The sequence below is a fragment of the Phaethon aethereus genome (genome assembly GCF_964289735.1).
Source record: "Phaethon aethereus genome assembly, chromosome: 28".
NCBI classification, from domain to species: Eukaryota; Metazoa; Chordata; class Aves; order Phaethontiformes; family Phaethontidae; genus Phaethon; species Phaethon aethereus.
Window position 1 is genome coordinate 3,715,130 of NC_138604.1, and position 25,651 is coordinate 3,740,780.

Genomic DNA, 25,651 nt, shown 5'->3' on the forward strand with positions numbered 1-25,651 from the left:
CCCCCGGCACCCTCGGGTGCTCCCCCCGCCCCCCCCCCCCCGTGCCTCCCACCCACGCCGCTCTCCCGCAGGAACAAGATCCTGATCTTCGGGCTGCTGGAGGAGACGGCGCTGGCCGCGTTCCTCTCCTACTGCCCCGGCATGGGGGTGGCCCTGCGCATGTACCCCCTCAAGTGAGTCGGGGGGGGGGGGGGGCACCCCGGCCCTGCCCCCCCCCCCCCGGGCGTCCCCCCGCTAACGCTGCCCCCCCCCAGGGTCACCTGGTGGTTCTGCGCCTTCCCCTACAGCCTCCTCATCTTCGCCTACGACGAGGTGCGCAAGCTCATCCTGCGCCGCTACCCCGGCGGTGAGTGAGACCCCCCCCCATTTAGGGCACAGCCCCCCGAATCCCCCCTTTTTCAGCACCCCACGTGGCCACCGCCCCCCCCCAGACTGGCACGGCCCCTTGTGCCCCCCATCTTGCTCCCCCCCGCCCCCCAAAGCAGACGCCGCCCCTGAAACCACCCTCAGGAGTAGGGACCACCGGGGGGGGGTGTTAGGGGATACCCGGGGGGGTGGGGGCACCCACACGAATTGGGGGGGGACGCAGGGAAGTGGGGAGCCCCCATGGGATCCCCAAAAGAGGCAGGGAGCACCCAAGGGGTGGGGGGGGCACCCAGGGGGGCTGAGGCACACGCAGGGGGTGGGCGCACCCCCAGCTCGCCCCCCCTGACCCCTGCCCCCCTGCAGGCTGGGTGGAGAAGGAGACCTACTACTAGGGGCCCGTGTGGCCCCCCCGGCCCCCTCACCCCAACCCTGCACCCCCTACTAACCCCAGGGGCTGGGGCGGCCGGGCACGGTGGGGTGGGGTGCGGGGGCACCCTCTGCTCCCCCCGTGGGACACCCAGACCCCCCCCACCTGCAGAGCAATAAAACACTTTAACCCCTTCGTGCCCTCGTCTGTGCGGGGGGGGGCATGGTGGGCACGGGGGGGCAGGGGGACCAAGGTGGGGGGCACTGGGGAGTGGACCCTGGCTGTCCCATCCCTACCTCTGCGTCCCCACGCTGGGGCGGCTGTGGGGTGTCAATAACCTGCTGTGCCCCCGCCAGCCCCCCGGGGACCCCCCAGCTCAGGGTGACCCACCGGGGCCTCGCGGAGCACACGTGTGAGCGTGCAACACGTGTGAGAGCGTGTGGGCACGTGCTTGTGCAGGAGGGTGGGGGTGCGGTGCCCACCCCCCCCTCGACCCCCCATGAGGTGTAAGGGCCCACAGGGTGCTGAGTCAGCAGCGGGGGGGCGCGGCGCAGGGTCGGGCCCCTCTCGGGTTTCGCCAACCGGGCTTTGGTGTCACCCGGGGTTAAAAATAAGGAGGCTCCGAGTCAGGGTCACCAGAGGGGGCTCGGGGAGGCGGGGGGGCACGGGGACCCCCCCCCCCCCGCGCCCACTGGCATCTGTGGGTGAGGGTCCTGGACACCCCATAACCCCAGCACAGGGGTCCTGGGCACCCCAATTCCCTGCACACAGGGGTCCTGGGCACCCACAGCCCTTGACATGGGTGTCCTGGGCACCCCAACTCTGTGAGTACAGGGGTCCCAGGCACCCCAAGTCCCTGAGTTTGGGGGTCCTGGGCACCCACAGCCCTAGGCATGGGTGTCCCGGCCACCCCATATCTGTGAGTACAAGGGTCCCAGGCACCTCAGGTCGCTGAGTTTGGGGGTCCTGGGCACCCCACCTCTGTGAGTACAGGGGGACCCAGGCACCCCACCTTCCTGAACATGGGGGTCCTGCGCACCCACAGCCCCTGGCATGGGGGTCCCAGCCACACCACCTCCTCAGGCACAGGGGTCCCATGCACTCACCTCCCTCTACATCAGGGTCCCGGACACCCCCAGCCCCTTCATGGGGGTCCTGGGCACCCACCTTCCTAAGAATGGGGTTCCTGGTCCCCTTGCCTTCTCAGCTTGGGGGGAGAAGCCCCCCCTCATCTCTGCTGGTGGTCATGGGGGGCTCGCCCCCCCCAGCCCGGGGGGATCCACTTTTCAGTGGTCAGCAGAGTGGGTGGTCACCCGATCCAAGGGGGACGGAGGTGACAAAATACCATGTCCCCCCTCCCTGACAGAGCCGGGCAGCTGGCGGCCGTGGGCCTGGGGGGTCCCCATCGTCTCCGACCGAGGGGGTGGGATGGGGGTACCCGGAGCCCCCTCCTGGTGCCCTCAGGGCCAGCTCTGGTACGTCCCTGTCCCCCACCAGGGACGCTGGGGATGGGGGACCCACGGCGGGGGTGGGGAGCAGCCAGCGGGGGGTGGGTCTCAGCACCCACTGGGGACCAGACAGTAGTGGCAGACCCCACAGCTGGAGTGGGGAGAAGCCACCCGGGGGTCCCCAGCACCCACTGGGGACCGGCCACCCGGGCCCCCGGCCCTGCGGGGGCTGGCGCCGGTGATCCCAGGCTCAGCTCCTTATTTTTAGCCCCCGGCCCCCCCCCGCCCCGCTCCCCGCCGCCGGATCCTCTTTCCTGGCTTAATATGGAGCTGGAGCGGGGCCGGCAAGGCGGGGGGGGACGAGGGGACAGGGATGAGCCCCCCCGGCCGGACCCTGCGCCCCCCGGCGCCCCGAGCCCCCCTGTGCCGTGGGGGGCGGCGGGGGGATGCAGAGGGGCCCAGGGTGCCACTGTCCCCCCTTGGTGCCTTCAGCCGCTTTGGGGCCAGGAAGGGACCGTGTGTCTGTGTGTCCCCCCTGGCCGAGTCTGTCTGTCCCCTCCTGGCGGGGCCGGAAGGGGCTGTGTCTGTCTGTGTGTCCCCCCCCGGGGGCCGTGTCTGTCCGTCCCCCCCGGGGCCAGGCAGGGGCTGCCTGTCCATCCCCTGCGCTGGTGCCAGCCGGGCTCTGTCTGTCTGTCCATCCCCGCACACGAAGGCAGCGTCTGTCTGTCCCCGAGGCTGTGTCTGTCTGTCCCCCTCCTGCTGTTGCCGAGCCCAGGGGCTGTCTGTCAGTCTGTCCCTGGGGCTGTCTGTCTATTCCTTGGCTGTGTGTCCATCCCTGCTCATCTGTGAGCCCCATCCCTACCTGTCTGTCTGTCTGTCTGTCAGTCCCCCTCTGTCCCTGAGTGCCACCCCCATCTGTCCGTCCCCCTCTGCAGGTCCCCATCTGTTGGTCTGTCCGTGGGTCCATCCCCGTCCGTGGGTCCGTCCCCGTCCGTTTGTCCAGCCGGCGGGCAATGGGGGTCTGGGGGTGGGTGCTGGCGCTGCTGGCCCTGGGGCTGCGGCCCCGGGGGGGGCCGGGGAGGGCCTGGACTTCCCCACCTACGACGGGCTGGACCGGGTGCTGCCCGTCACCCTGAAGAACTACAAGGCGATGCTGAAGCGGTTCCCGGTGCTGGCCCTGCTCCACCACCGCCCCGGCCAGGGCGACCGGGCGGCCCAGCGCCACGGCGAGATGGAGGAGCTGGTCCTGGAGGTGGGCATGGGACACGGGGGGCACAGGGGACCCCGCGTGGCGCTGGGGACAGTGTAAGGACCAGGGGATGCTGGTGGGACAGGCACCGGCGCTGGGGCAGCAACGCTTGTATGGCACTGGGGACACTGGTGAGGACCAGGGGACACTGGGGGGACAGGCAGCTGCAACCATGTGGCACTGGGACACTGGTGGGGACGAGGGTATGCTGCCAGCGCCACCGGCCGTGGGGACACAGGCTGCCGGGGGGACCTGTCCCCATCAGCCGGCACCTGCTGGGACCCCCAGCATGGGCAGCGGGGCATGGATGGACGGAGGGTTTGAGGGGGGGTCTGGGGGACCTTTGGCTGGGGGGGACACAGGGCTGGTGGCGGGTTGCCCCCCAGCGTGGTGCCCCCCCCCCAGCTGGCAGCCCAGGTGCTGGAGGACAAGGGAGTGGGCTTCGGCATCGTCGACTCCAAGAAGGACGCGGCCGTGGCCAAAAAACTGGGTAAGGGTGGCCCCCCTGCCCCCCCCACGCTGGCACCCCTCAGGCACAGTGACCCCCGCCAGACCCCCTGCCCGGCACAGGTACCTCCTGCATCCCAACCAGGAACAGGGACCCCCCAGTCCTGGCACAGCTACCCCTGTATCCCCCAGCCTGGGACAGGGACACCCCATGGCCCCCCCATCTGGGCGTTGGACCCCCCCTGTGTCCCCAGCCAGGCACAGGGACCCCCCCCAGCTGAGCCCCCCGCCCCCCAGGGCTGACGGAGGAGGACAGCATCTACGTGTTCAAGGAGGACGAGGTGATCGAGTACGACGGGGAGCTGGCGGCGGACACGCTGGTGGAGTTCCTGCTGGACGTGAGAGCCCCCTCCCCTCACTGGGGGACCCACCCCCCAACTGCTGCACCCCCCCCCAGCTGCTGTCCCCTGCGGTGTCTTCAGGAGGGACCCCAGGAGTCCGGGCCCCCAAAACTCCCTTTGCGTGGCTGGGGAGGACCCAGGCGTCACGACCCCCCCACCCCAGCTCTCCCTGCCCCGGGGGGTGTTTGGGCACCCGGTGCTGCCCCCCACCCTCCCCAGGTGCTGGAGGACCCCGTGGAGTTCATTGAGGGAGACCACGAGCTCCAGGCCTTTGAGAACATCGAGGAAGACCCCAAACTCATCGGCTACTTCAAGAACGAGGACTCGGAGCGTACGTGGGGCTGGGGCAGCCCCCTCTGCGTCCCCGCTGTGTGTCCCTCCGTCCCTCCTGTCCCCCCGCACCCCAGCCCCAGCCCCGGCCCCAGCCCCAATTCTGCCTTCCACCCGTCCCTTTGCTTACCCATCACCCGCCCCCCCCCCAGCAGGGACCCATCCGGCCAGCGCTGAGCGTGTCAGCACCGCGGGGCTGGGGGGGTCCTTCCTGGCGCCAGAGCCACCGGAAGGGTCTGGGCTGGGGGTGCCGGCGCTGGCGCCGGTGCGGGGCCGTAGGGCTGGTAGCCGGCGCCGGTTGCCGGTGCCGGTTGCCGGTGCTGGCGCCAGGACCCATCCCTGCTCCCCAGACTTCAAAGCCTTTGAGGAGGCAGCGGAGGAGTTTCACCCCTACGTCCCCTTCTTCGCCACCTTCGACGGCAAGGTAGGGGCGAGGGGCCTGGCGGGCAGGGTCACCCCCTGCCAGCACCCGTGGGTGGCCCAGGGACCCCAACCCCGCCCCAGGTGGCCAAGAAGCTGACCCTGAAGCTGAACGAGATCGACTTCTACGAGCCCTTCATGGAGGAGCCGCTGACCATCCCCGACCGGCCCAACAGCAAGGAGGAGATCGTGGCCTTCGTGGAGGAGCACAAGCGGTGGGGGTCCGGCCGCCCCCAGCCCTGCCTCGGCCCCGGGGCTGCTGGGGGCACCTGAGCCATGGGGAGCTGGTTGCTGGGGGAGGGTTGCCATGGGGAGGCTGTTGCCATGGGGAGCTGGTTGCCAGGGGGTGGTTGTCATGGGGAGGCTGTTGCCATGGGAGGCTGTTGCCATGGGGAGCTGGTTGCCGGGGGGTGGTTGTCATGGGGAGGCTGTTGCCATGCAGAGCTGGTTGCCCGGGGGGTGGTTGTCATGGGGAGGCTGTTGCCATGGGAGGCTGTTGCCATGGGAGGCTGTTGCCATGCGGAGCTGGTTGCCGGGGGGTGGTTGTCATGGGGAGGCTGTTGCCATGGGAGGCTGTTGCCATGCAGAGCTGGTTGCTGGGGGCTGGTTGTCATGGGGAGGTGGTTGCCATGGGAAGCTGTTGCCATGGGGAGCTAGTTGCCAGGGGGGTGGTTGCCATGGGAGGTGGTTGCCATGGGAGGTCGTTGCCATGGGGACTGGCTGCCATGGGAGGTGGTTGCCATGGGGACAGGTTGCCATGGGGACAGGTTGCCATGGGGAGGTGACAGCCAGGGCAGCTGCAGCCTCGGGTATGAGGGGTTCCCGGGGTGGGGGAGGTCGGAGGGGGCTCCCTGGTGGGCAGCAAGACTCGAGACCCCCACTGCCCCACTCCCCCGGCGGGGGCAGCCCCCCCTCCCCCGACACCACAGTGCTGGCGGTGGTCCCTGGGGTGACACGAGTTTGCGAGGCCTCAGCGGACGGGAGGGCGCAGAGCCTGCCTGCGGGGGGTGTCGGTGGGCCGTGGGGCAGCCGAGCCCCCCGGGGCCGGGGGTCCCGTCAGGGCGGGCAGGGCAGGGTTAAGGCCCAGGCGCTGCCAGGATGTTCCCGCAGCCTTAATCCCCCCCGGATCAACCCACACCCCCCCCCCCACCACGGCCTCAATCCCGCGGGAGGTGGGGAGATGGGGGGACCCTCCGTGGCCCCCCCAGGTGCCAGCGGTGTCGGGGGCTCAGTGTGCCCCCTGTGCCTGCCCCCCCGAGCCAGTGCAGGTGTCCTGCCGCCCCAGGCCGCCGCATACCCAGCTGAGCAGCCCCCCCCCAGCAGAGCCCGGGGGGGGCCACAGCTTGGGGGGGGGCGCGTTTGGGGGTGCCCCTCACCGTCCCGCCGTATCTCTCAGGGCCACTCTGCGGAAACTCAAACCCGAGAGCATGTACGAGACCTGGGTGAGTGCGGAGGGAGAGGGATGGGGGGTGCTGCCCCCATCACCTTGGCCCCGGGGGAGCCCCCCACCCTGGGTGCTGGTGACACCGGCCCGTGGCTCCCCAGGAGGACGACATGGACGGGATCCACATCGTGGCCTTCGCAGAGGAGGATGATCCGGGTGAGAGAGGGGGCCGAGGCAGCCGGGGGGGAGTCAGGGGGTCCCGGGGGGGGTCCCGCCACCAGTGGGGGTCCCAGCCCCCCTCACCCCCGTCCTCCCCCCAGACGGGTTTGAGTTCCTGGAGATCCTGAAGGACGTGGCCCAGGACAACACGGACAACGCCGACCTCAGCATCCTCTGGATCGACCCCGAGGACTTCCCGCTGGTACCGGCCCCCGCGCGGGGGACACCCCACCACGACCCCCCGCTCAGCACTGTGGGGTGGGCTCGGGGGGGGGCTGACCCGTGTGTGCCCCCCCAGCTCATCCCCTACTGGGAGAAAACCTTCAGCATCGACCTGTCCCGGCCCCAGATCGGGGTGGTCAACGTCACCGACGTGAGTATTGCCCCTGCCGGGACCCCCGGCATGGCCCCCCCCCCCCCCGGCTGAGTCCTGACGGGCTCATCACACCGATGGGCCTCCAAGGCAGCCCCTGGGAGCTGGGGTCCCAGCCTGTCCTGTCCCCCCGTGGGTCCCCCGCCCCCCCCGGGTGTCCTGTGCCCCCTCCCACGGCAGGTGCCCCCCCGTCCCATCCCCTGCCCACCCCACGTCCCCCCGCCTGTGTCCCCAGGCCGACAGCGTGTGGCTGGAGATGGCGGACGAGGACGACCTGCCCAGCCCGGAGGAGCTGGAGGAGTGGATCGAGGACGTGCTGGCGGGAGAGATCAACACCGAGGAGGATGACGACGACGACAATGACGACGACGATGACGATGACGATGACGACTAGGCCTTGTGCTGGGCCCCGCTCCTGGCCCCGGCCCCGGGCGAGCCATTAAAGGCCCCAAAGCACTGGGCTGTGTCACCGTGGGGAGGACACGGGGGGGCGGGAGGTGCTCCAGGCACAGACGAGATCCCTGCGCAAGATCTCTCGTGCAAGATCCCTCGTGCGAGATCCCTCGTGCGAGATCCCCTGTGCAAGACCCCCGTGCGAGACCCCTCATATGAGATCCCCGTGCGAGATTCCTCATGTGAGATCCCCATGCGAGATCCCTCATATGAGATCCCCGTGCGAGATCCCTCGTGTGAGATCCCCGTGCGAGACCCCTCATATGAGATCCCCGTGCGAGATCCCTCATGCAAGATCCCTGTGCAAGATCCTGTGGCTCGAGACCCCTCCCCATGAAAGCCCCACCCCTGTGCAAGATCCCCCGGGAGATCCTCCGTGTCTTCCCCCCGCTCCGTGAGGTCCCTGTGCACACTGCCCTGGGGAGATCCCCCCGTGCGAGGTCCTCTCCGTGCGGGATCCCCCTGTGCAACGCCCTGGGGGGGGACTTTCCCTCGGCCTTCCTGGCGTGGCCAGTGACACCCACTGGGGACGTGGACACTCGTGGGTGTCCCCCCATGTGGCTCTTTCCTGGGGCGACAGGTCTCGGGAGGTGCGTGGGTGCCTTCCACGCGTGTCCCCACCCGTGGGGCGGGGGGGGTCCTCCCCTTTGCCCCGCCCCGCCCCACCAAACCCCGCCCACTTCGCCCCGCCCCGCTAAGCCCCGCCCCGCCCCGTTGCTCAGAGCGGCAGCACCGAGATACCGAGCGGCCGCACCGGCACCGCCACCGCCACCGGCACCGCCCCAGCCGGCCGGTAAGTGAGGGGCTGCGCGGGGACCCGGGGCACCCACCGACCCCCCGGACCGCGATCGGGACCGGGATCGGGACCGGATGGAGGCGGCGGCCGCCGCCTCCATCCGGTCCCGGTCCCGATCCCGTTCCCGATCGCGGTCCCCTCAGCCGGGCAGGGGCCGCGGTAGTAGCCCCCCCCCCCCGGTACTAGACACTCACCCGCCGGTAGTAGACCCCCCCACCCCGGTACAGGGCAGTGCCCCCCCGCTCCGTGATGCCTCGCCCCGGCAGCGGCCAGGAATGGGTTAACGGCCCCGGTGTTACCGGGGGTGCCAGCAACGCCCCCCCTCGGTGCTCCCCCCCCCCTCCCGGGTCCCGCCCGCCCCTTCCACTTCCCCTTTCACTCCCGTGGGGGGGGCCCGAACCCGTGACTCGCGGGGGCTGCGGGGGGGGTGGGGGGAGAGTGGGGGCCGGGCCCGCCGGTCCACGCGGTGCCACCCGGTTCCGGTGTCCACCCCGTCCACGCGGGATACAGGGTCCGCCATCGCCACCTGGTCGCGGTGCCCATCCCCACCCGGTTCCCCCCGGTGACACCGGGTCCCCCATCCCCACCCGACACCCCGCGTGTCCCCTGTGGATGTGCCCCCATCCGCGCCCCGTCCCCACGGTACCACCCAGTCGTCCCAGCGCCGCCCAGTACCAGCGGAGCACGGGGAAGCCTCCCATTCCCCGGGGCGGGGTGTCGTGGCCCCCCCCCCCCGCGGGTGCGTGTGGCCGGATTCTTGGGGAACACGAGTGGAAAGGGGCGCGTGAGGAGGTCATGCGCCCCGCGGCCAATCTGGGCCCAAGTGGGGCCAAACTGGGGCCATACTGGGCCGCGGCGGCGGCGGAGCCGCCTCTTCCGCCCCAGGACGGGGAGGGCTGGGGGGGCCACGACTCATCGCCCCCCCGTGCTCCGGCCCACGGAGCTTCCGCACGGCCCCGCTTGGGGAAACTGAGGGACGGGGCGGGTGCACCCAGATGTGCCCCAGATGTGTGGCCCCGGGGATGCTGCTCCGGCCTGGGGCAGTGCGGGACCCTCGTGACCCGGGTGGGACCCCCCGGGATGGTGCCGGTGCCCACGCAGCAGGACGATGCCGGTGGCTCAGGGCGGTGCCCGTGGGGCACGGCGGTGCCCGCGCAGCAGTAGGATGCCCAGAGGGCGGTGTCCGTGGGGCCGGGCCGTGTCCGTGGGGCTAGGGCCGTGACTCGGTGTCCCGGGGGGGTCCGGGGGAGGCACCGGCCAGCGCTGCGCTGCTCCCCGCGGCACAAAGGCCCCTTGTCCCCCGGGCTGCGGGGGGGCGCGGAGGGCCCTCCTCTCCCTCTCGCTATCGCCACCCACCCCAAAATCACGCGGGGGGACACACGGCGTGTGGAGGAGCCCCCCCTCGCCCCCCCCGCCCCTTGCCGGCGCGGGGGAGACAAAGGCGGGAAGGAACAGGCCCACCCGTGTCCTGCCCCCGCTCCGTGTCCTGCCCCCCCCCCCCCCAGCGGGATTAGGCGCCCCCCGCCCGCCCTGGTGAATGGGCCCCCGCGGGGCCACGCCCCTCGTGCATATTCATAAGGCTCTTTGCATGGGAATCGTGAATGGGGGGTCCCGCAGGGGGGCTCCCGGGCACCCCCCCGTCCCCCGGAGCCACGGCGGGGGGGGCGCGGGGGGACCCAGGCGTCCGGGCCGGACCCGCCGGGCCTGGGAACGGGCGGGAGGTGAGGGGGGGCAGGCGGGGAGGGGGTCCCCGCCCCCACCCCCCCGTCCGGAAGGACCCAGGCGTCCGGGCCAAGGGCTGAGTCATCAGCGGCCTTAAAGGGACCGGACACGGCTGGGACACGCGTGTGCGCGGCGGGGGGGGGCACGCGGGAGCGTGCGTGCGTTGGTGCACGCGTGTGCGCACGTGGGAGTGCGGGTGCGGGGCGTAGGGTGTGGGTGGGTGTCTGTGTGTGCAGGTGTCTGCGTGGGGGGGTGTTTACGGGGGTAGGCACGAGTGTGCGTGTGCGGGGGGGGTGCGCATGCGTGCACGTGCCTGGGGTGTGCAGCGCGGTGGGTAGCAGCGTGTCTGTGTGCGCCCCCCGCCCCGTGTCTGTGTGGCCCGCGTGGGGTGCCCGGGTCCCCTTCCCAGCACCCAGGGGTGCCACCACCAGAGCGAAACCCCAAAGGGCGTCACCCCCGGGTGGGTGACGGCGGTCGCCATGGCGACTGAGGTGCCACAGGAGATGGGTGACACCCCAGGGACGCCCCCACCCCCAAGGGCCTGCACTGGGGCTGGGGGTGCCCCTGGTCTCCCCACCCCAGGGTGCCCAAAGCCACCGCAGGGAGGGGAATGTCGCAAGTGTGCAAGGGGTCTGTGCAAGGGCAGGGTGAGCGTGCAAAGGGGGGGTGTCACTGCAGAGCCGGGGTGCACCATGCAACTGGGGTGGGGGGGAGCTGTGCAAGGCCAGGGCGCATGTGCGAGGCTCCCCCCACGCCGGGGGGGGCACACATAGCAGAGCGTCTGCCACCAGTACCCGGCGGGTCCCCGTCCCTGTCACATCCCGTGAGTGTCACATGAGTCACGGGCCAGCGGAGCCCGGCTGGCGTCGCGGTGTGTGGGGAGGCCGGGGCGGGGGGCAGCGGCTGAGGCCGGGCAGCTCGTGACGCGGGTGGTGCCAGCCATGGCCGAGTACCGCAGCTTGCTGGAGGAGCTGGCCCAGAACATCACGGCCGAGGACCTGGAGCAGCTGAAGTCGGCCTGCAAGGAGGACATCCCCAGCGAGGAGAGCGAGGCCATCGCCACCAGCCAGCACTGGTTCGCCTTCCTGGAGAAGCACAGCAAGCTGGACAGAGGTGAGACACCCCGGGCAGCCCTGGCCCCGGCCCTCCCCTGGCCCCCAGCCCCAGCCACTGCCCTGATCCCAGCCTGTCCCCTAGTCTGGTCCCCATCCCGGTCCCCTGTCTCCTTTCCCAGTCCCCTGATCCCTGTCCTGGTCTCCATTCCGGTCCCCGCTCCTGATCCCTGTCCCTGTCACCTGCCCCCTGGGGTCTGGGCCCATCCCTGGCCCCGGTCCCTGGCCCCTCTCCTGGTGCCCATCCCTGTGCCTGTCCCTGGGGTCCCCATCCTGTCCCCTTCTCCCATTCCTGTCCCCGTTCCTGTGCCTGTCCCTGGGGTCCCCATCCTGTTCCCTTCTCCCATTCCTGTCCCCATCTCTGTGCCTGTCCCCTCTCATGGTCCTCATCCCTGTTCCTCATCTCTGTCACCTCCTGCCCGTCCTTCTCCCTGACCCCGTCCCCACCCCAGTCCCCTGCCACATGCTCTGGTCCCCATCCCAGCCCTTGTTCCTGTCCTTAGTGCCCCCTTCCAGTCCCCATCCCAGTCCCCATCCCCTGGGACTGCTGTCCCCTGTCCTGTCCCCCGCTGCCGTAGCCATCACCAGCCTGTCCCTCTCCTCGGGCACGCGGCGCAACGCGGCGCGGGTGGCCCAGCACGCGTCCCCATCCCCGCAGACAACCTGTCATACATCGAGCACATCTTCGAGATCTCGCGCCGCCCCGACCTGCTGACCATGGTGGTGCAGTACCGCACCCAGGTCCTCAAGATCTCCGAGGAGGACGAGGTGGACACCAAGCTCACTCGCATTCCCAGCGCCAAGAAGTACAAGGGTGAGCCCCCCGGCGCCGGGGCAGGGACCCCCCCATCCCTAGGGCAGGGCCAGGGACCCTCCAGCAGGGGGTGGGGACAGGGAGAGGCCCCCACTGACCCCACCATGTCTCGGCAGACATCATCCGGCAGCCCTCGGAAGAAGAGATCATCAAACTGGCCCCCCCGCCCAAGAAAGCCTGAGCAGGGGCGAGGAGGAAGAGGAGGAGGAAGGCTGTAGCCCCCCCCCCCCCGTGTCCCCCTGCTGCCTCTCCGGCCCCGGGGCGTGGGCAGGCGGGGGGGGGGCCCGGCACGGTCACTAACAAAGTCTTAACGCCCCCCCCACGTCGGGGCCGGGGCCGCTCTGCGTGTGCGTGTGCGTGGGTGTGCACGTGTGGGTGTGCGTGTGTTTTGGGGAGGGCGCTTTGCTATTCCCAGGGACCCCCCCAAGCCCTCACTGGGAGGGGGGAGAACAGGAACAGGGAGACCCCCCCCCCCATCCGAGCTGTGGCTGGGGGGTGACAGGCACTGGGACCACCCCCCACCCGTGACCAGGGAAGGGGGACGGGGACAGGGCGGCACGGGGACGAAGGAGAGGGCAGGTCGGGAGGGATGTGAGCAGCAGGGCCGAGTGAGGCGGGGGGGGGTCTTTGCTGACCCCCCCAGGCAGGCTGGAGGATGGTGTGAGTTTGTCAGGCCACAGACCCGTGGGAAGGGCGGGGGCACATCTGCAGTGTCCCCTCCCCGGGGGCTGTGGTGGGTGGTGGGATGAGGAGGTGACGGTGGGGCGGGGGGGTTGAGGCAGTGGGAACCCCGGTGCAGGGTAGTGATGTTCAAGGGGGGAGACCCCAGACCTCCCCTGGGCATTGGGAAAATCTTTGTTGGAAGGAGCCCCCAAACCCCCACTTTGGTTTAGGGGGGCAGAACAGGCATCCCCCCCCGAACCAGACAGACTGATTTGGGGCAGGGGGTGTTCTTTCAGCCTCCCCCAGTGCCATACTGGGAGGGAGAGGGCACTGGACTGGGAACAGGCACAGCCCTCGTTAGTGTGTGCATGGGGGGGGGGGTGTCTTTGGGGTTCAGCTCTAGCTACTAACCTGGGGGGGCTAGCGAGGGGGGGCACTGGAGAGAGTATATGTTAATATATTTTATTTAATAAAAGCTAAAACCCGCAGAGCGCCTGTGCGCGGCCGCCGGCTCTTGTGTCCCCCCGTGTGCCCCCCCGCCCCTTACTGCCTCCAGGACAGCGACCACGCTCATTTTCCCCTAAAAACGATGTCTTTTGTTGCAAAATGACTGTTCGGGAGCCCCCGGTGTGATCCTGGGGGGGGGGGGGAGGGGACGGGTGGCACACTGGTGTCCCTCAGACCCTGGGGGGACCCTCCCCGCTCCCTCTACCCCCCCAGTCCCCCCCACCCCGGACCGTGCTGACTGTGTACAGCTCTCTCATAAACAGATGGAGATGAAAGCTTCTCTGGAGGGTCGCGTGGCTCTGTGAGGGGGGCGTTTGGGTGAAAACACGGCAAAAAGGGGTACAATACACCCCTCCGAAAGCGGGACACCCCCCCCCCCCCAGAGGCTTGGGGACACAGCGGCCCAGCCTGGGGACACAGGGAGCCCGGGGAAGGGGACACGCAGCCCTCTGCCTCTCTCTGTTGGTTTTTATTGCATTTATATATAATATATATTCAAACTTTTACAATAATTTTAACTTGATAACATCCAAGTTCGATTTGGTTTTAATACATATAAAATTAGGCCTCTAACAGTGACGGGGAGCCCTCGCCGCCGCTCCCCCCCAGAAGAGATCTCCTTAAAAGTAACAGAAAATTAAAGGATCTTCCCGGCTCCTGGGGGCTCCGGCCCCGGGGGGCCGGGCGGGCGGAGAAGGGCCAAACCAAGTGCAAATCACTGATATGTACAAACTAGACAAGCATCTCTCTGCAAACACCCCCGGGGGGGAGAGGGAGGGAGGGAGGATGCAGCCCCCCCAGGGGGGCCAGAGCCCCCAGGAAGGGGGAGCCCTGAAGAGCCTGAGGGCCAGGGGCCAGGTTCCGCCCCCAGAAGAGTGGGAGGGGGGACCAGGGGGCCACGTTAGTACAAAAATCCCCCGGTCCCCCCATCTCCGCGTGGGTCCTGGAGAGGGAAGGGAGCCCCAGGCCGAGGCTGTGCCGCCTCTGGTGGTCTGGGGGGGCTGCGAGGAGGAGGAGGGAGGGAGTGGGGATGGCGGGGGGGTCCTTAACAAGTCAATACAAAGCTCAAAGTGTTAGTAGGGATGAGGCGTGCCCGGAGCCCCCCGCCCTGGCCGGGGGGCTCACGACGGCATGCACTGCACCCGGTCCGGCCCCTCTTCCTCATCATCCGAGGTGTCGGAGGAGCTGGGAGACTCGTCCGAGTCGCCATCTGGCGCTCCCGGCTCTCTTCGGCGCTGCCGGGGAGGGGGGGCAGGCAGAGAAAGGGGGTGAAGGGGCTGGGGGAGCATCGGGCAAAGGCGGGGGCACACACGGAGGGGATGCCGGCACCTACCCGGTGATGGCGTCTCTGTCGCAGGTGGTGCATGAGGAACCAGAGCATGTGGCTGTCGAACATGTCGGTGTGGTGGAGGCTGTCCTCATCCCGCTCCAGCTTGTTCTTCTTGATCACCTGGGGCCAGGCGAGGTGGGGGGGGTCAGGGGTTCCTCCGGGCCCCGCAGCCCCCTGCCCCCCCGCCTCGCACTCTGGGTCTCACCTCCTTGAGGCCGGCCAGCTCGGTGGGATTCTCTGCTGTGGGTGCCCAAATCTTGACGTCGTGGTCAAGGCCACTGGTGGCCAGGACGGGGAGGTGGGGATGGGGCTCCAGGCAGTTCACCTGGGGGTGACAGAATGGGAGGTGTGTGTGTGTGTCACCCCAAACAGGGCACTGGGACTGACCCTGGCACCCACAAGCTCTCTAGTGGTCCTCCAGCCTGTCACCCGGGCCTCCCGTCAGGGACACACACACATATATATATCACCCCCCATGAGCAACCCCCAAAATTCAGGGTGCCCCTGAGCCCGGTGCATGCTGAGAGGGAATGGGTGCAACAACAGTGAGGAACCCAAGCCCCCCAGCATCAAACCCAACGGGAAAGGGGCCACATCCATCCCGGGGCGCTGAAGCCCAGCCTTGGCCGTCAGGGAGGTCCTTGGGCCGGATCCAGCCCTGCACCAGCTCTGCCAGCTGGGGGTGGCGGTGCCAGCAGCCGCCAGGAGCTGGCACGGGGCCACGGCCACCCAGACAAAAGGCGACTGTGGGGCTGGCGGAGGAGCGGCGCAGCAGGGACCGGCTGGGCCGGGAGCGGCAGGGAGCTCTGCCGCCTGTCCCCACGCCAGCCAGGCACCTGCCACCCCCCTCGATGCTGACCCGAAACCTGTTCCCCCCTCTGCCTGCTGCGACCCAGGAGCCGGGGGTGCCACCAGTGCCGCCTGCGCCTGTGAGGGCCAAGCACCGACTGCCGGGGTGGCACATGAGACTGAGCGTCTGCCGGCTCCGAGCCCAAGGCGGCCCCCGAGCCAAAACCGGGCACAGATCCCCCCTGCCAGCACAGGCAGCGGCCACTCGGGACCTGACCGCCGCTGGCCAGAGCCTGGGAAATTCGGCACAGGGCCTGCCCCGGTGCAGCTGCGTCCCTTTCCTGGATGTGACTGGGCGAGGATGCAGCTGCACGCCCAGCGGGGCGCAGCGCCCGGATCCGGCCCGGGAGCGCACGGCTCTCCCCGCAGACCCCACGCGACCCCACTGGGACAGGGGGAAGGGTAGGGGGCTGCCTCATCCTGGACAGCAGCAGCTCCGATGTCCCCACCCTTCCTTCGGTGACAAGCATGCCACGGGCATCTGGGTGAAATCCCCGTGGGATTTCATACGCCAGAAAGCTTTTGAGGCACCGTGGCCCTCACCAGCCTGCCTCAGCCGTCCCCGGGCAGGAGAGGTGCCGAACACCCTGCACGTGGGGCACTGGGAGCCTGTGGGGACCCTGCTTGGCTTTTGATAGAAAAGGCATGAAAAGCGGTGTGGCAAATTCATGTGGAAGCGGCTTGTGCCCAGCTCACAGGGGCAGAGGAGCAGGGCAGCGGGGACTCACCACTCCTCCCTTGTCGCCCTCCATGAACTGCACGATCTGGCAGGACGATTTCTCCCACAGGAAGATGTGGCCGCAATCGCTGCCGCTCACCACAAACTCGCTTTTCGGGCCATAAAAATTGACGCCTTTCACTGAAAAGGAGAGAAACAAGCAGCCCGAGGCCATCAGGAGCCGGGCTGCGCTCCCTGCCATGAATTCGCTTCCTGCCTGGCAGCCAGCGAGTTTCCAGGGTTACCGGCGTGGATCTCTTCCGTCCCCAGACACATAATGGCTCATTCTTTGCAAGCCCAAGAGTTTGTGTTAAGGGTCTTTGAGAGGAAGATGAAACACTGGGAGCTGCAGAAGTAAGCTAAAAGCAGGCAATTATTCTTCCGGGTTGCTCTGGGGACGGCCTCCCACCTCTAGACTGCCCCAAAGCCTGGTCACAGGCACGAGGAGGGGGAAGCCGCACTCCACGCCCACCCCGGGGTGCGGACAGTAAGCTTGGCCCTGCTTGCTGCTGGGGAAGGGGACATGGTGGTGGTGGGAGTTTGACAGTGGCCCCCAAAGAGCCTCTGAGCCCCCTGCAGCGGGGGAGGCAGCTGGCTGGGGGTGTCTGCCCCGGCACTCGTCCCAGGCGGTCCTTACCAGTGGCATTATTGCGGTGCCCCTTGTATCTCTTGATGTACTCCGCTCCGTCGCTGTGAGAGGCGTTGAAGAGATAAATGTCTTCGTCGTTGTAGCTGGCCAACAGCTCTGGCATAGGATGGGACGGGCGTTAGCAGGGGGCACGTGGAGCTCGTCTCCCTGCTAGGCGTGGGTGTGCCGCAAGCCCCCCCGGTGCTCCGTAGCCCCGGCCACCCATGCCCAGCCCTGCACGACGGGACTGTCTCTGCAGGTTTCTGGCAGGCGCCGCCGTCTCCCGCGCCCCTCCGGCCCCCAGCCCACGGGGCGGTCACTCACCCGAGCCATCGTGGCTGTAGACCAGACAGGTGATGTTGGCTTTGGACTCGCTGTTCACCTAGGGAAAGCACAGAGAGCTCTGCTCCCATCTCCTCCCGCAGCGTGCCAGCACACCTACGCCAGCCACGTGCCCGCTTAGAGAGCTCGGCGCGCCACTGACTGCTCTGCAAGGGCTGTAAAGTCAGAGCATAAAATCGCTGCCTCTTCCTACGCCAAGATGGGACTTTATGGACAGTGGAAGATTTGGGTCAAGGAAAAAAAACAAAGCCCAGGCAGTTTGTTCGTCCTCTTGAGCTGTTTTCCAGGCAGGAAGCCTGTGAGAGGCTTGGCCAGCAAGCACTTCTCGGCTGCTCCTACACAAGGTTCCCAAGGGAGTGCTCCGCAGATCCGTGCGGCGAGGTCTGCCCAGGCCCCGTCCCAGGCTCTCACTCCACGGCGAGCGCCACCGACACCAGCCTGGCTATGGCAGCTGGGTGAAGGCCAGTCCTGCTGATGAGGCCGGCACGGGCAGCCCCGCTGCCGGCAGGAGACCCGGCTGCCTGTCACTCACCCCACAGCGGGCGCAGTTCCCCCCGGCTCTGCCCACCCCATGCCAGGTTCGGCTTTGCTTGGTGCCAGCACGCAGGAGATGGGCACACGAGCCGCAGTGCTGCAGCAGGGTTGCTGCCCACCCACACAGGTGGCCGAGCTGACGGCCACCATGGCATGTCCTCTGCCGGTCCACCCACCCACAAGCTCTCCCACGCCACGTTCCCGCAGGGGAGGGATCCCTGGTGCCACCCGTCACGCCGGTACGCCACAAAATGCAGGCGCTTACCAAGTGGTGAGGGCAGAATTTCTTTAGCACGCCGTTGTTCTCATTCTCATCTATTTTCCGCTGGTCGTAAATCCTGCGGGGGGAAGGATGGCAGGAGTTTGGCACTCACTCGAGACACGATGGGTGCTGAGCCAAGGGCCAGCGCTGCCCGCCTCTGCAGGCTGGGGCAGGAGGAGAGCGGCTGAGCGGCAGCTCTCCCTGACTACGCTCTGAAACCACAATCGGCCTTGACACGGGCCAAAGGCCCCAGCCCTCGCCAAGGGATCTGCGGAGCCGCGAGCAGCCTGGGCTGGCAGAAGCCTCGGCCAAAGCAGCTTAGTGTCACCTCTCATCATGTCAGAGGCATTGCTTGGTGGCACGTGACAACATCAAAGCCTGCGCGCACACAGGCTGCGACCTGCGTTCGGGGCTCTGTCAGCCCGCAGACTGCTCTGCAAGGGCAACGTGACTGCCGCCGCGCTCCTCCCTTGGCTGGCTTGGGCTCCTCAGGGCCCCCAACCTCCCTGATGCGCGAGCCCACAAGGAGCTTCCCAGTGCCGGGGAAGCCAGTGGGAGAGGAGGCACTTGGATCCGGGCACTGGCAGAGGACAGAGAGCGGCAGAGAGCAGAGGCTCTGTTTTGAGCAATGATCCTGGGCTCTTCCGAAAGCTACCGAGCTAGCGAGGCACCGGCACTGCTGTTTGTGAGCAGTCTGCGAGCCCATGTGTTAAGTGTTTCCATGCCCAGCACCCCAGGAAATGCTGCCTGCACGCCAGACACCCGCGTGGCTGGCGCTCCGGGGAGCTGATGCCGTGCGAGCGATCCCAGCGGTGGGGCTGCAGCATCCCCCCGCTCCCCGAGGAGCAGCCCCTACACATCTTCGGGGAGCCCAGCGACGCTGTGGCTCTGCTCGCTCTCGGGGAACTGGGAAGCAGGCGGGCTTGGCGCATGCACGATTCGCCTCTGCCCGAAACAGATGCCACACGAGTTGCACCTTAAAATCCACTGGCTGCAGGGGAACTCTGCCCTGATGCAGGGAGCCGAGGGACCAGGCACAGGGACACAGCCCGGTCCCACTTGTTTCAAAGGCCGGGGGGGTTCGTGTTTGTCACTTAAGGAGCACAGTCCCACTGAAACCAAGACCACTCCTGAGCCTTAATCTCATCTCTGATGCCCACGGGGCACTGCCCGCAGGTGGGGGGCCGAGAAGAGGCCTATCAGAAGCTTGTTAAGAGCATTGCTAGTTCCCAAGGAAAGGATCTCCCAGCTTCAGGGCAGGCTGGACAGTGGATCCCAGGGCTAAACCTCAAAGGATCCAAATCCTCCTCCATTAATCCCACTCGTGTTCCTGCTGTTACGGGAGAACAGGCTTTGGAAGCATTCATGATTGAAGCCACATCAGATTTCAGAGCTCACGGAGTACCCACTGAGGATGTTCAAGTCCACTTTGGGGGCTCAGTCTGGGCCCTCAGCACAAACTCACCTGACAAACTGATCTCTGCCTCCCACAGCAAACTGGTAGGTGTTGGCTGGGTTCACATAGATGGTGTACAGACCCACTTTCTTCTCCTTTTCCTTTGTCACAACCAGTTTCCTTTAAGAGACAAGGAAAGATAATAACACACACAAAAAAAATCCACCTCGAATTCAAAACAGGGTCCAGATGGGAAAAGCAGGAGCTGCGCGAGTCTCTTACTCACTCCCATAAAAAAAAAAAACATACCACCAACAAAAAAAACACCACCCAACCATTTCAGCCTCCCAGCTGAAGCGAGCACATGCTCTGTCTGCGACTCAAACGGCGCAGAGTGAAATCATTCCCTGGCGTTTTTCTCCGAAACGTCTGAAAGGTTTCAGGGCCCAAACTCAAGACCCAGAGCCAGATCGGCAGCAGCAAGGGCAGAACCAGATTAACGCCAGTGCAGAAACGCTCTGCTGTTATTTTTCCGCACCCGTCTCTCTGTAATAAGGCCCAGATTTAACGAAATCCGACACACACACACCATCCCCCTCCCCCAGGAGCTCAATATTTCGCCTTTGCAGACACGAACACAAACTGAGGCAGCATCCTCAAGAAGGAACAGCCAGCTCAAAAGCTTGTCGTTCTTCTAATTATACCGTTTGGCTTAATGAAAGATGGGAGCTGCCTACAGTCTGCCTGCGAACCCTGCCTCCAGAGCGGTTTCACACTCACAGGGTGACAATTGCCTGTGAGCATCAAACCCAAACAGCAGCGTGGATCCCCACAAAGAAAGAGGAGGGACAGACCTACGCCAGCCTACTGACCAACAGCCTCCGCTCCAAACAGACACGGGAAATGGCGGGGGGAGCGGGGATGAGGATTAAATGCGGCTGTTTTGAAACGCCCCGGCAGTTTTTGTCCTGGTTACGAAACAGATGGGTTTAAGGCTGTAGACAAAAGCACTCACATATACAAATAAAACCAAACCACCGGGAGACAAGCACCGAAGCCCTCGGTTTTAAGCAGGATCATCTTCAAAATAATATGCCGCTATACTAGAAAAGCACCATAATACGAAAACCAGGCGTCTGTTTGAACACCTGCCACAGATTTAGTTTGGAAGCTTGTCAGAAACGACAGATCTCTCGATACGGGTTAAGATCGGGCACGTACCAGCCGGCTGCTTGCTAATTATTGTTTTTCAATTAACTGCAATAGCACTTGTGCGACGAGCGAGTCAGGTGAACTGCAAGCTCCAAGCTGCTGCCAGCCTGGAGAGATTTCAGTGCTGTGATTAATCAGCCACTTCGCTGCACAGAAGGAGTGCGGGACCCCGAGCGCTGCCCCCGGGATGGGTGAGTGGGTGCCGGACAGGTAGCCCTTGGCAGCCACCGCAGCAGGCATGCACACGCAGGGGCAGGGACCTGCTGCACAGGCATTATTTCTGTTTCCTATCTGAACAGGGCCCCATCCCAGGGAGGATGAGGGTTCAAACACACTTGTCTAATTAGCAAGGTTCACAGCCGTATCCTCATGTGAGATGGCCAGCCCCGGACCAGCCACCGAAAAGCTCTGGTCTGACCCTGCATCTCAGGGAAGACAACAGCTTGAAAGCTAAAAAAATAAAAATCTGTTTTCCCACCTCATGTCCATTGAATGGGCACGCGCTGTCCTGAAAACGCAGCGGCACAAGCAAGACACTCAGCCCTAAGCAGCTGAGCACCACCCACTCGCAGATGAGCCCCCCAGGACCCCAGATCTCCCTCCGGAGCTTCCCCGGTCCTGGCAGTGGGAGTGGGTAGAGAAATACTCACGAGGCAGGCCGGTCTTGTCGCAGATCAATGGTGAAGACTACAGCATCTTCACCTGCTGATAGGAAAGTGCATGGAGAATCCGGTTCTAGGGCCAGCTGGAAGATAAATACTTGGGCATTGGTTCCCTTTTTACCCAACAAAGTGACAAGACCCCTTTCTCCCAGTAAACCATTGGCCATTAACAGCAGCCAACGCAGCACTAAGCCCTTTACACGCCGCAGCTGTGTGCTCATGTCACTGCTTTGCAGGGCACCGAGACACTCCTCGTCACCCTCAGACGTGACAGCGATTATAAAGAAGCATTTAAGAACCAGTCCCTCCACAGCGGTGGCTCTGCCTTCACTATTTCCAGCAGCCGCTGGGCCAGGATGGCCCCTGGGTGTTTGGGGGGTCCTCAGCTGCCACCCGCCCCCTCCACGGGCTGGTCTGGGCTCACCTTGTGTGAAGCTCCTTTGTGCTGTGCCACGCGCTTGGTGTTTTTGCAGCACTGGGTGGCAGAGAGCTCGGCCACCCGGACCTGGCCGTCCCGCGCACACATAGCCAGAGTGGAGTCGCCGCTGTTGGGGAGGAACTTGGCCTGGAAGAGAGCAAGTGGAGGGGCGGCTTTCAACGCCAGGGCAGGGGCTTGTGTACATGTTGGTGGAAACGGGGTGAAACAGGAGAGAAATAGAGGGCAGCACCCCTGCCAGACCCCAACGAGGCCTGGATGCTCAGATCTGCAGGCAGCGGCTGCAAAGCCTCAGCTCGATGGGCCAAGCTCTCCAAGCAATCACCCCGGCCCTTTCTGGCGAGCACGGAGATCCAGGAGCCTGCCGGAGACGCTGGTGGTGCCAGCATCCCTCCAAGTGGGGGCTGTGCCGTGGCGGTGGCAGAGCCCAGCCCTCCAGGCCCCTCTGGCGGTGGCAGAGCCACTGCACTGCCCACACACCGGGCTGCCCGCCACGGCACGGCACAGCACAGCCTGGCCTCCTCCGAACGTGGCTCCTGCCCGTGGCCACTCCCAAACCTGCTGCTCACCAGAGGAGCAGCAGGGGAAGCTCTGCAGAGCACGGGGGCATCTCACCCCACCGTCCCCAGCCAGGGCTCCATGAGACTGTGGCTCTTGGGGCACACCAGTAGGTTTTGGTGGTTGGTTATCACTGCACAGGGGCTGGGCTCTTCCCACAGCCCTTAGCTTTAACAACACATTTCTCCTGCCCCACGCAGCATCGTCCAGCTGAAATTAGGTGCTTCTAGAGCAGATACCTGCCCATGGCAGAGGTTCTTCTATCACCCCCAGCCCAGAACGATCAGAGCACGACACGCGTCACCTGCCAGGACCCTCCCCACACCCTCCTCACCTGGAAGACGTTGCTCTTATGGCCGCTCTCGAACTCCAGCACCGGCTGCCTCCTGACCCAGTCCCACACCACCACTTTGAGGTCGTCGCTGCCGCTGGCCAGCCACGTGCCGCGCTGGTTAAAGTGCAGGGTGTTGACGCAGCCCGTGTGGCCCTCCAGGCCATGCTGGAGGCGGAAGCGTTGCACAAAGACCCTGGCCCCGCAGGCCTCGTAGACAAAGCGGGCGCTGGAGCCCAGCTCCCTTTCCCGGAGGGCATGGACCGCCTGCCAGCGGGGCTGGGGCAGCGCCGTGGTCTCTGAGGACACCCAGTCCTCCAGGGCCTGCTCATCGTCAGAGGAGTCTTGGTCGTGGTTGGCACGCTTGCGCTGGGCACGGCGGTGGGACCGCTGCTCCTCCTCTTCATCCTCCTCCTCTTCCTCCTCTGAGTGCGACCGGTCAAGGGCACGGTTCTCCTCATTTATGGAGTAGTGGCCCGTGTCATCCATGCTGTCAGAGTCCTTCTCTTCCCCCGAGCTCTCCGTGTCCGTGTCCCGGCTCTCCATGCTGGTGCGGTTGGGCCCCACATCGTCTCCCGTGAGGCTCAGGCTGAGGTCGGAGGCCTCCACCTCGATGCCAGAGGAGGTTTCTCGGCCCTCCTCAGCTGACATCTCCTCCGGACTGCTGGACAAGCTGCCTGCGTGGTGCGGACAACACCGTGAGCCTCCCCAGCAGGAGACCCCAGGCGTGGGGAGACTGGCCCCCACCGGCACCCTTACCATTCACTATATCTGTCTTCCCATCCATGCTGCTTCCTTTATCTGACATCACGTTTTCCAGAGCGCTCACCCTGCATGCAAGAGAGGGAGAGAGCAGAAGCTGGAGTGTCCCTGCCGCGGCCAGTCTGCCGAGACAGGGACATGCTGGCCTGTCCCCATGTCGGTAGAGCCACACACGCGCCCACGGCATCACAGGCTGGTGTGGAGAGCACCACTTTCTAAGGAAAAACACAATCAGCGGAGGAAGCGGCACGCACATGTCCGCAGGCTTAGTGACCACGCTCAGTGCACACGAGTGCACACAGCAACAAAAGCTCATTGGCTCTTGCCGAGGGCAGAGCGAACGGTAACGTCCCTCAGCCTCCACCGAGGCAGCCACAGCTGGGTAACGAGGCTGCTCACCACCATCCTCTGAATTCCTCTCCAGTTTCTTGTTTGCTCAGACACCACTGATGGGGAAGCAGATCTGCAACCTGTCCTCCTGCCTGTGGGGATGGCTCCCATCTCCTGCTGCCTGCACCCAGTCCCCACTTCACCTCTCACAATAAGACGGGTGCTTCCCGATCGGTGATCCCTGACCAGGCTCAGGGCAAGGAGGACGTGTTGACTCCAGCTTGGCAGCAATTGCTACAGCAAGGCAGCTGCACAACACAGGGCCCTGGCTCTGGGCAGGCAGGGAGGCAGGAGCAGGGCTCAGATCGCAGGCAGATGAGGAAAGGTGGCTGGGAAGGCAGCGAGTCATCGTATTGAGAAACTTCTTGGCACCTGCAGACTGTAGGCAGCCAGTTAAGAACTGCTCAAGAAGGTTTTTTAACCCCAGTGACAGATTTTTAAACACCTTCCCACACACAAAATCCTTCCAATCCTGGCATCAGTGAGGGGCCATTTTCCTCCATGCCACAGACAGGACAGTGGCCCGGACGCCTGGCCAGCCCACCCAGGCTCCCCCAAGAGCAAGCTTTGGCCTTTGGCACCCCAAACTCCTCTGCTCCTCCCAGGGAGCGGGCAAGAGCAGAGCCAGGTGGCGAGGCCAGGAGCTCCCCAGCATTTCCAGTTGCTCCAGGAGAGGTTCACCAATTCCTTGCAAGCACATGGAAAACCAAAATGTTTTCGGCTCACGGGTGTTTCCCAACCCTTGCTTTGGAGAGCTGGCTGCTGCAGGGAGGAGAGGCACAGGCTGCAGGAGCAGCAACAGCCCCACTGTAGCTGGGGATGGTGTCCAAAGCGGCCCTGGCTCCCCCCTCGTGCAGGGGTGGCTCCCAGGGGGCCATGGCCACAAAGCAGAGCTGTCTCCATGCCCAGGGGCTGCAGACCACTCCTCTGGATGATGGTGCACATTGCTTGCCAGGGGTTGCAGGTGGCTTTTGGTGAGAGCACCTGCTGGCAAAGTCATCTCACCGGATTACGCCAAGACAGGGGAGGAAAACACACTGGAGTCACGAGCAGCAGAGGTTTTGCCAAGGTGGGGAAAGCAAAAATAATTTATTTATGCTTTGCTTGTTCTCTACTTTCCTTCTATTTTTAGTCAGACTTTTTCATACTTTGTTTAGCTGCTTGCTCTTAACTAGTGTCAGGGAGTCTGCTAAAAGTTCCCTGTTTACACACAGGGAAAAGCCGAAGCCAGAACATCATTAACTCTGATTACAGCAAACACTCTGGAGACTAATCCTCGTTAGATCAGCAATTAACACCAGCAGAGCCCCAAAGAGCCAAAGAAGGCAAAAGGCTCTGCCCAGTCTGGGTCTGTCACTCCCAGTCCGAGCCTGGGCACGGCTCCCCTCTAAAAAACGGGTGATTTAGGAGGCAAGTGGGGCTCGCTGGGCCTGCTGACCCACACGTACGGCTGCGGGGCAACAGAGCAGGGGCCACCACCACTGTCACCACCCGACGGCGCCGCAGGGGTGCCCAGGCAAGGCCTGGGCTGGCTCCAGCTGAAGTGTGATAAAAGGTCTTGTGGCGTAGGAACATATATAAGGAAACCAAGTTTATGCAACTGAAAACCAACTGAAAACTGAAAAACTTCAGGCCACTGCAGCCGCTCGCTCAGTAACAAAGTGTTTTCTGCAGCTTCAGTTTTAACTCCTCCCCAGCTGGCACTGCCAGCCTGTATAAAATCACTTTAAAAACACTGATGCTGTGGAGAGGGGGAGGAAAGGGCTGAAAAGCAAAGTGGGGGATGAGAGCTGCCCCAGAGCCTCAGCCCTTCTCCCTGCCCAAACCTGATGGAACTCCGCTCTGTGCTGGCAGCCAGACACAGTGCCGAGCCCATCCCTCCAGCACTGCCGGCGGCTCTCGGCACGTGAAGGCTTCACACCGGCAGCACGGTGGAGGAGAGCGGGTGTTCACCTCCCGCAAAGTGCCAAGGCTCAGTCCTACGAGGGGATTACTCACCGCTGCGGCAGGGGCGACACATGCTTGCTCAGCTGGCACGTTTGCGGCACGGCAGACGTGCCCCATACCCAGCCAGGTCTGTCCCCAGGGGCTGCAGGCACATGGGCAGGACGTGGAGCAGGACTGGTTTTAATCTACTGCTCTAAGCGGCCAGGCGACTCCATCCCTTGTA

The 25,651-nt window shown here is 65.5% G+C and overlaps 4 protein-coding genes across 5 annotated transcripts in view; 3 read left to right on the forward strand and 1 right to left on the reverse strand.

The window, feature by feature from the left end:
• ARHGAP30 (Rho GTPase activating protein 30) overlaps positions 1–758 on the forward strand; it is a gene marked incomplete at both ends in the record, with an annotated part of 4,700 nt that extends 3,942 nt beyond the window's left edge. Inside the window, 3 exons of the mRNA XM_082011588.1 lie at positions 72–173; positions 255–346; positions 730–758. Of these exons, the coding sequence (XP_081867714.1) occupies positions 72–173; positions 255–346; positions 730–758 (223 nt within the window). The remainder of the gene's footprint in view (positions 1–71; positions 174–254; positions 347–729) is intronic.
• A 2,436-nt stretch (positions 759–3,194) lies between these two features.
• Positions 3,195–7,522, forward strand: CASQ1 (calsequestrin 1; the record flags this gene model as incomplete). Its single annotated transcript, XM_082011589.1, is given in 12 exon segments — positions 3,195–3,237; positions 3,240–3,433; positions 3,836–3,920; positions 4,175–4,275; positions 4,498–4,609; positions 4,959–5,032; positions 5,113–5,243; positions 6,425–6,470; positions 6,574–6,628; positions 6,733–6,833; positions 6,930–7,004; positions 7,240–7,522. Coding segments are annotated over 12 exon segments (1,176 nt in total). The 3' UTR covers positions 7,399–7,522.
• Positions 7,523–10,846: 3,324 nt separating this feature from the next.
• On the forward strand, positions 10,847–12,082 carry PEA15 (proliferation and apoptosis adaptor protein 15; the record flags this gene model as incomplete). 2 transcript variants are annotated; one of them, XM_082011732.1, is made up of 3 exons in its annotated part: positions 10,847–11,088; positions 11,746–11,901; positions 12,018–12,082. In XM_082011732.1, exons 1-3 carry the CDS (start codon positions 10,917–10,919, stop codon positions 12,080–12,082), a joined length of 393 nt encoding a protein of 130 aa, XP_081867858.1. In that variant the 5' UTR covers positions 10,847–10,916. The 2 variants fall into 2 exon arrangements, with proteins under 2 accessions (XP_081867858.1, XP_081867859.1); XM_082011733.1 differs by having other exon boundaries at positions 10,847–11,022.
• Positions 12,083–14,111: 2,029 nt separating this feature from the next.
• DCAF8 (DDB1 and CUL4 associated factor 8) lies at positions 14,112–23,137 on the reverse strand (the record flags this gene model as incomplete). The annotated part of the gene is made up of 12 exons (XM_082011486.1): positions 14,112–14,306; positions 14,405–14,521; positions 14,607–14,726; positions 15,979–16,109; positions 16,606–16,713; positions 16,921–16,978; positions 17,738–17,810; positions 19,200–19,310; positions 20,993–21,087; positions 21,429–21,569; positions 22,333–23,006; positions 23,089–23,137. 12 exons carry the CDS (start codon positions 23,135–23,137, stop codon positions 14,193–14,195), a joined length of 1,791 nt encoding a protein of 596 aa, XP_081867612.1. The 3' UTR covers positions 14,112–14,192.
• Between the last annotated feature and the right edge of the window lie 2,514 nt (positions 23,138–25,651).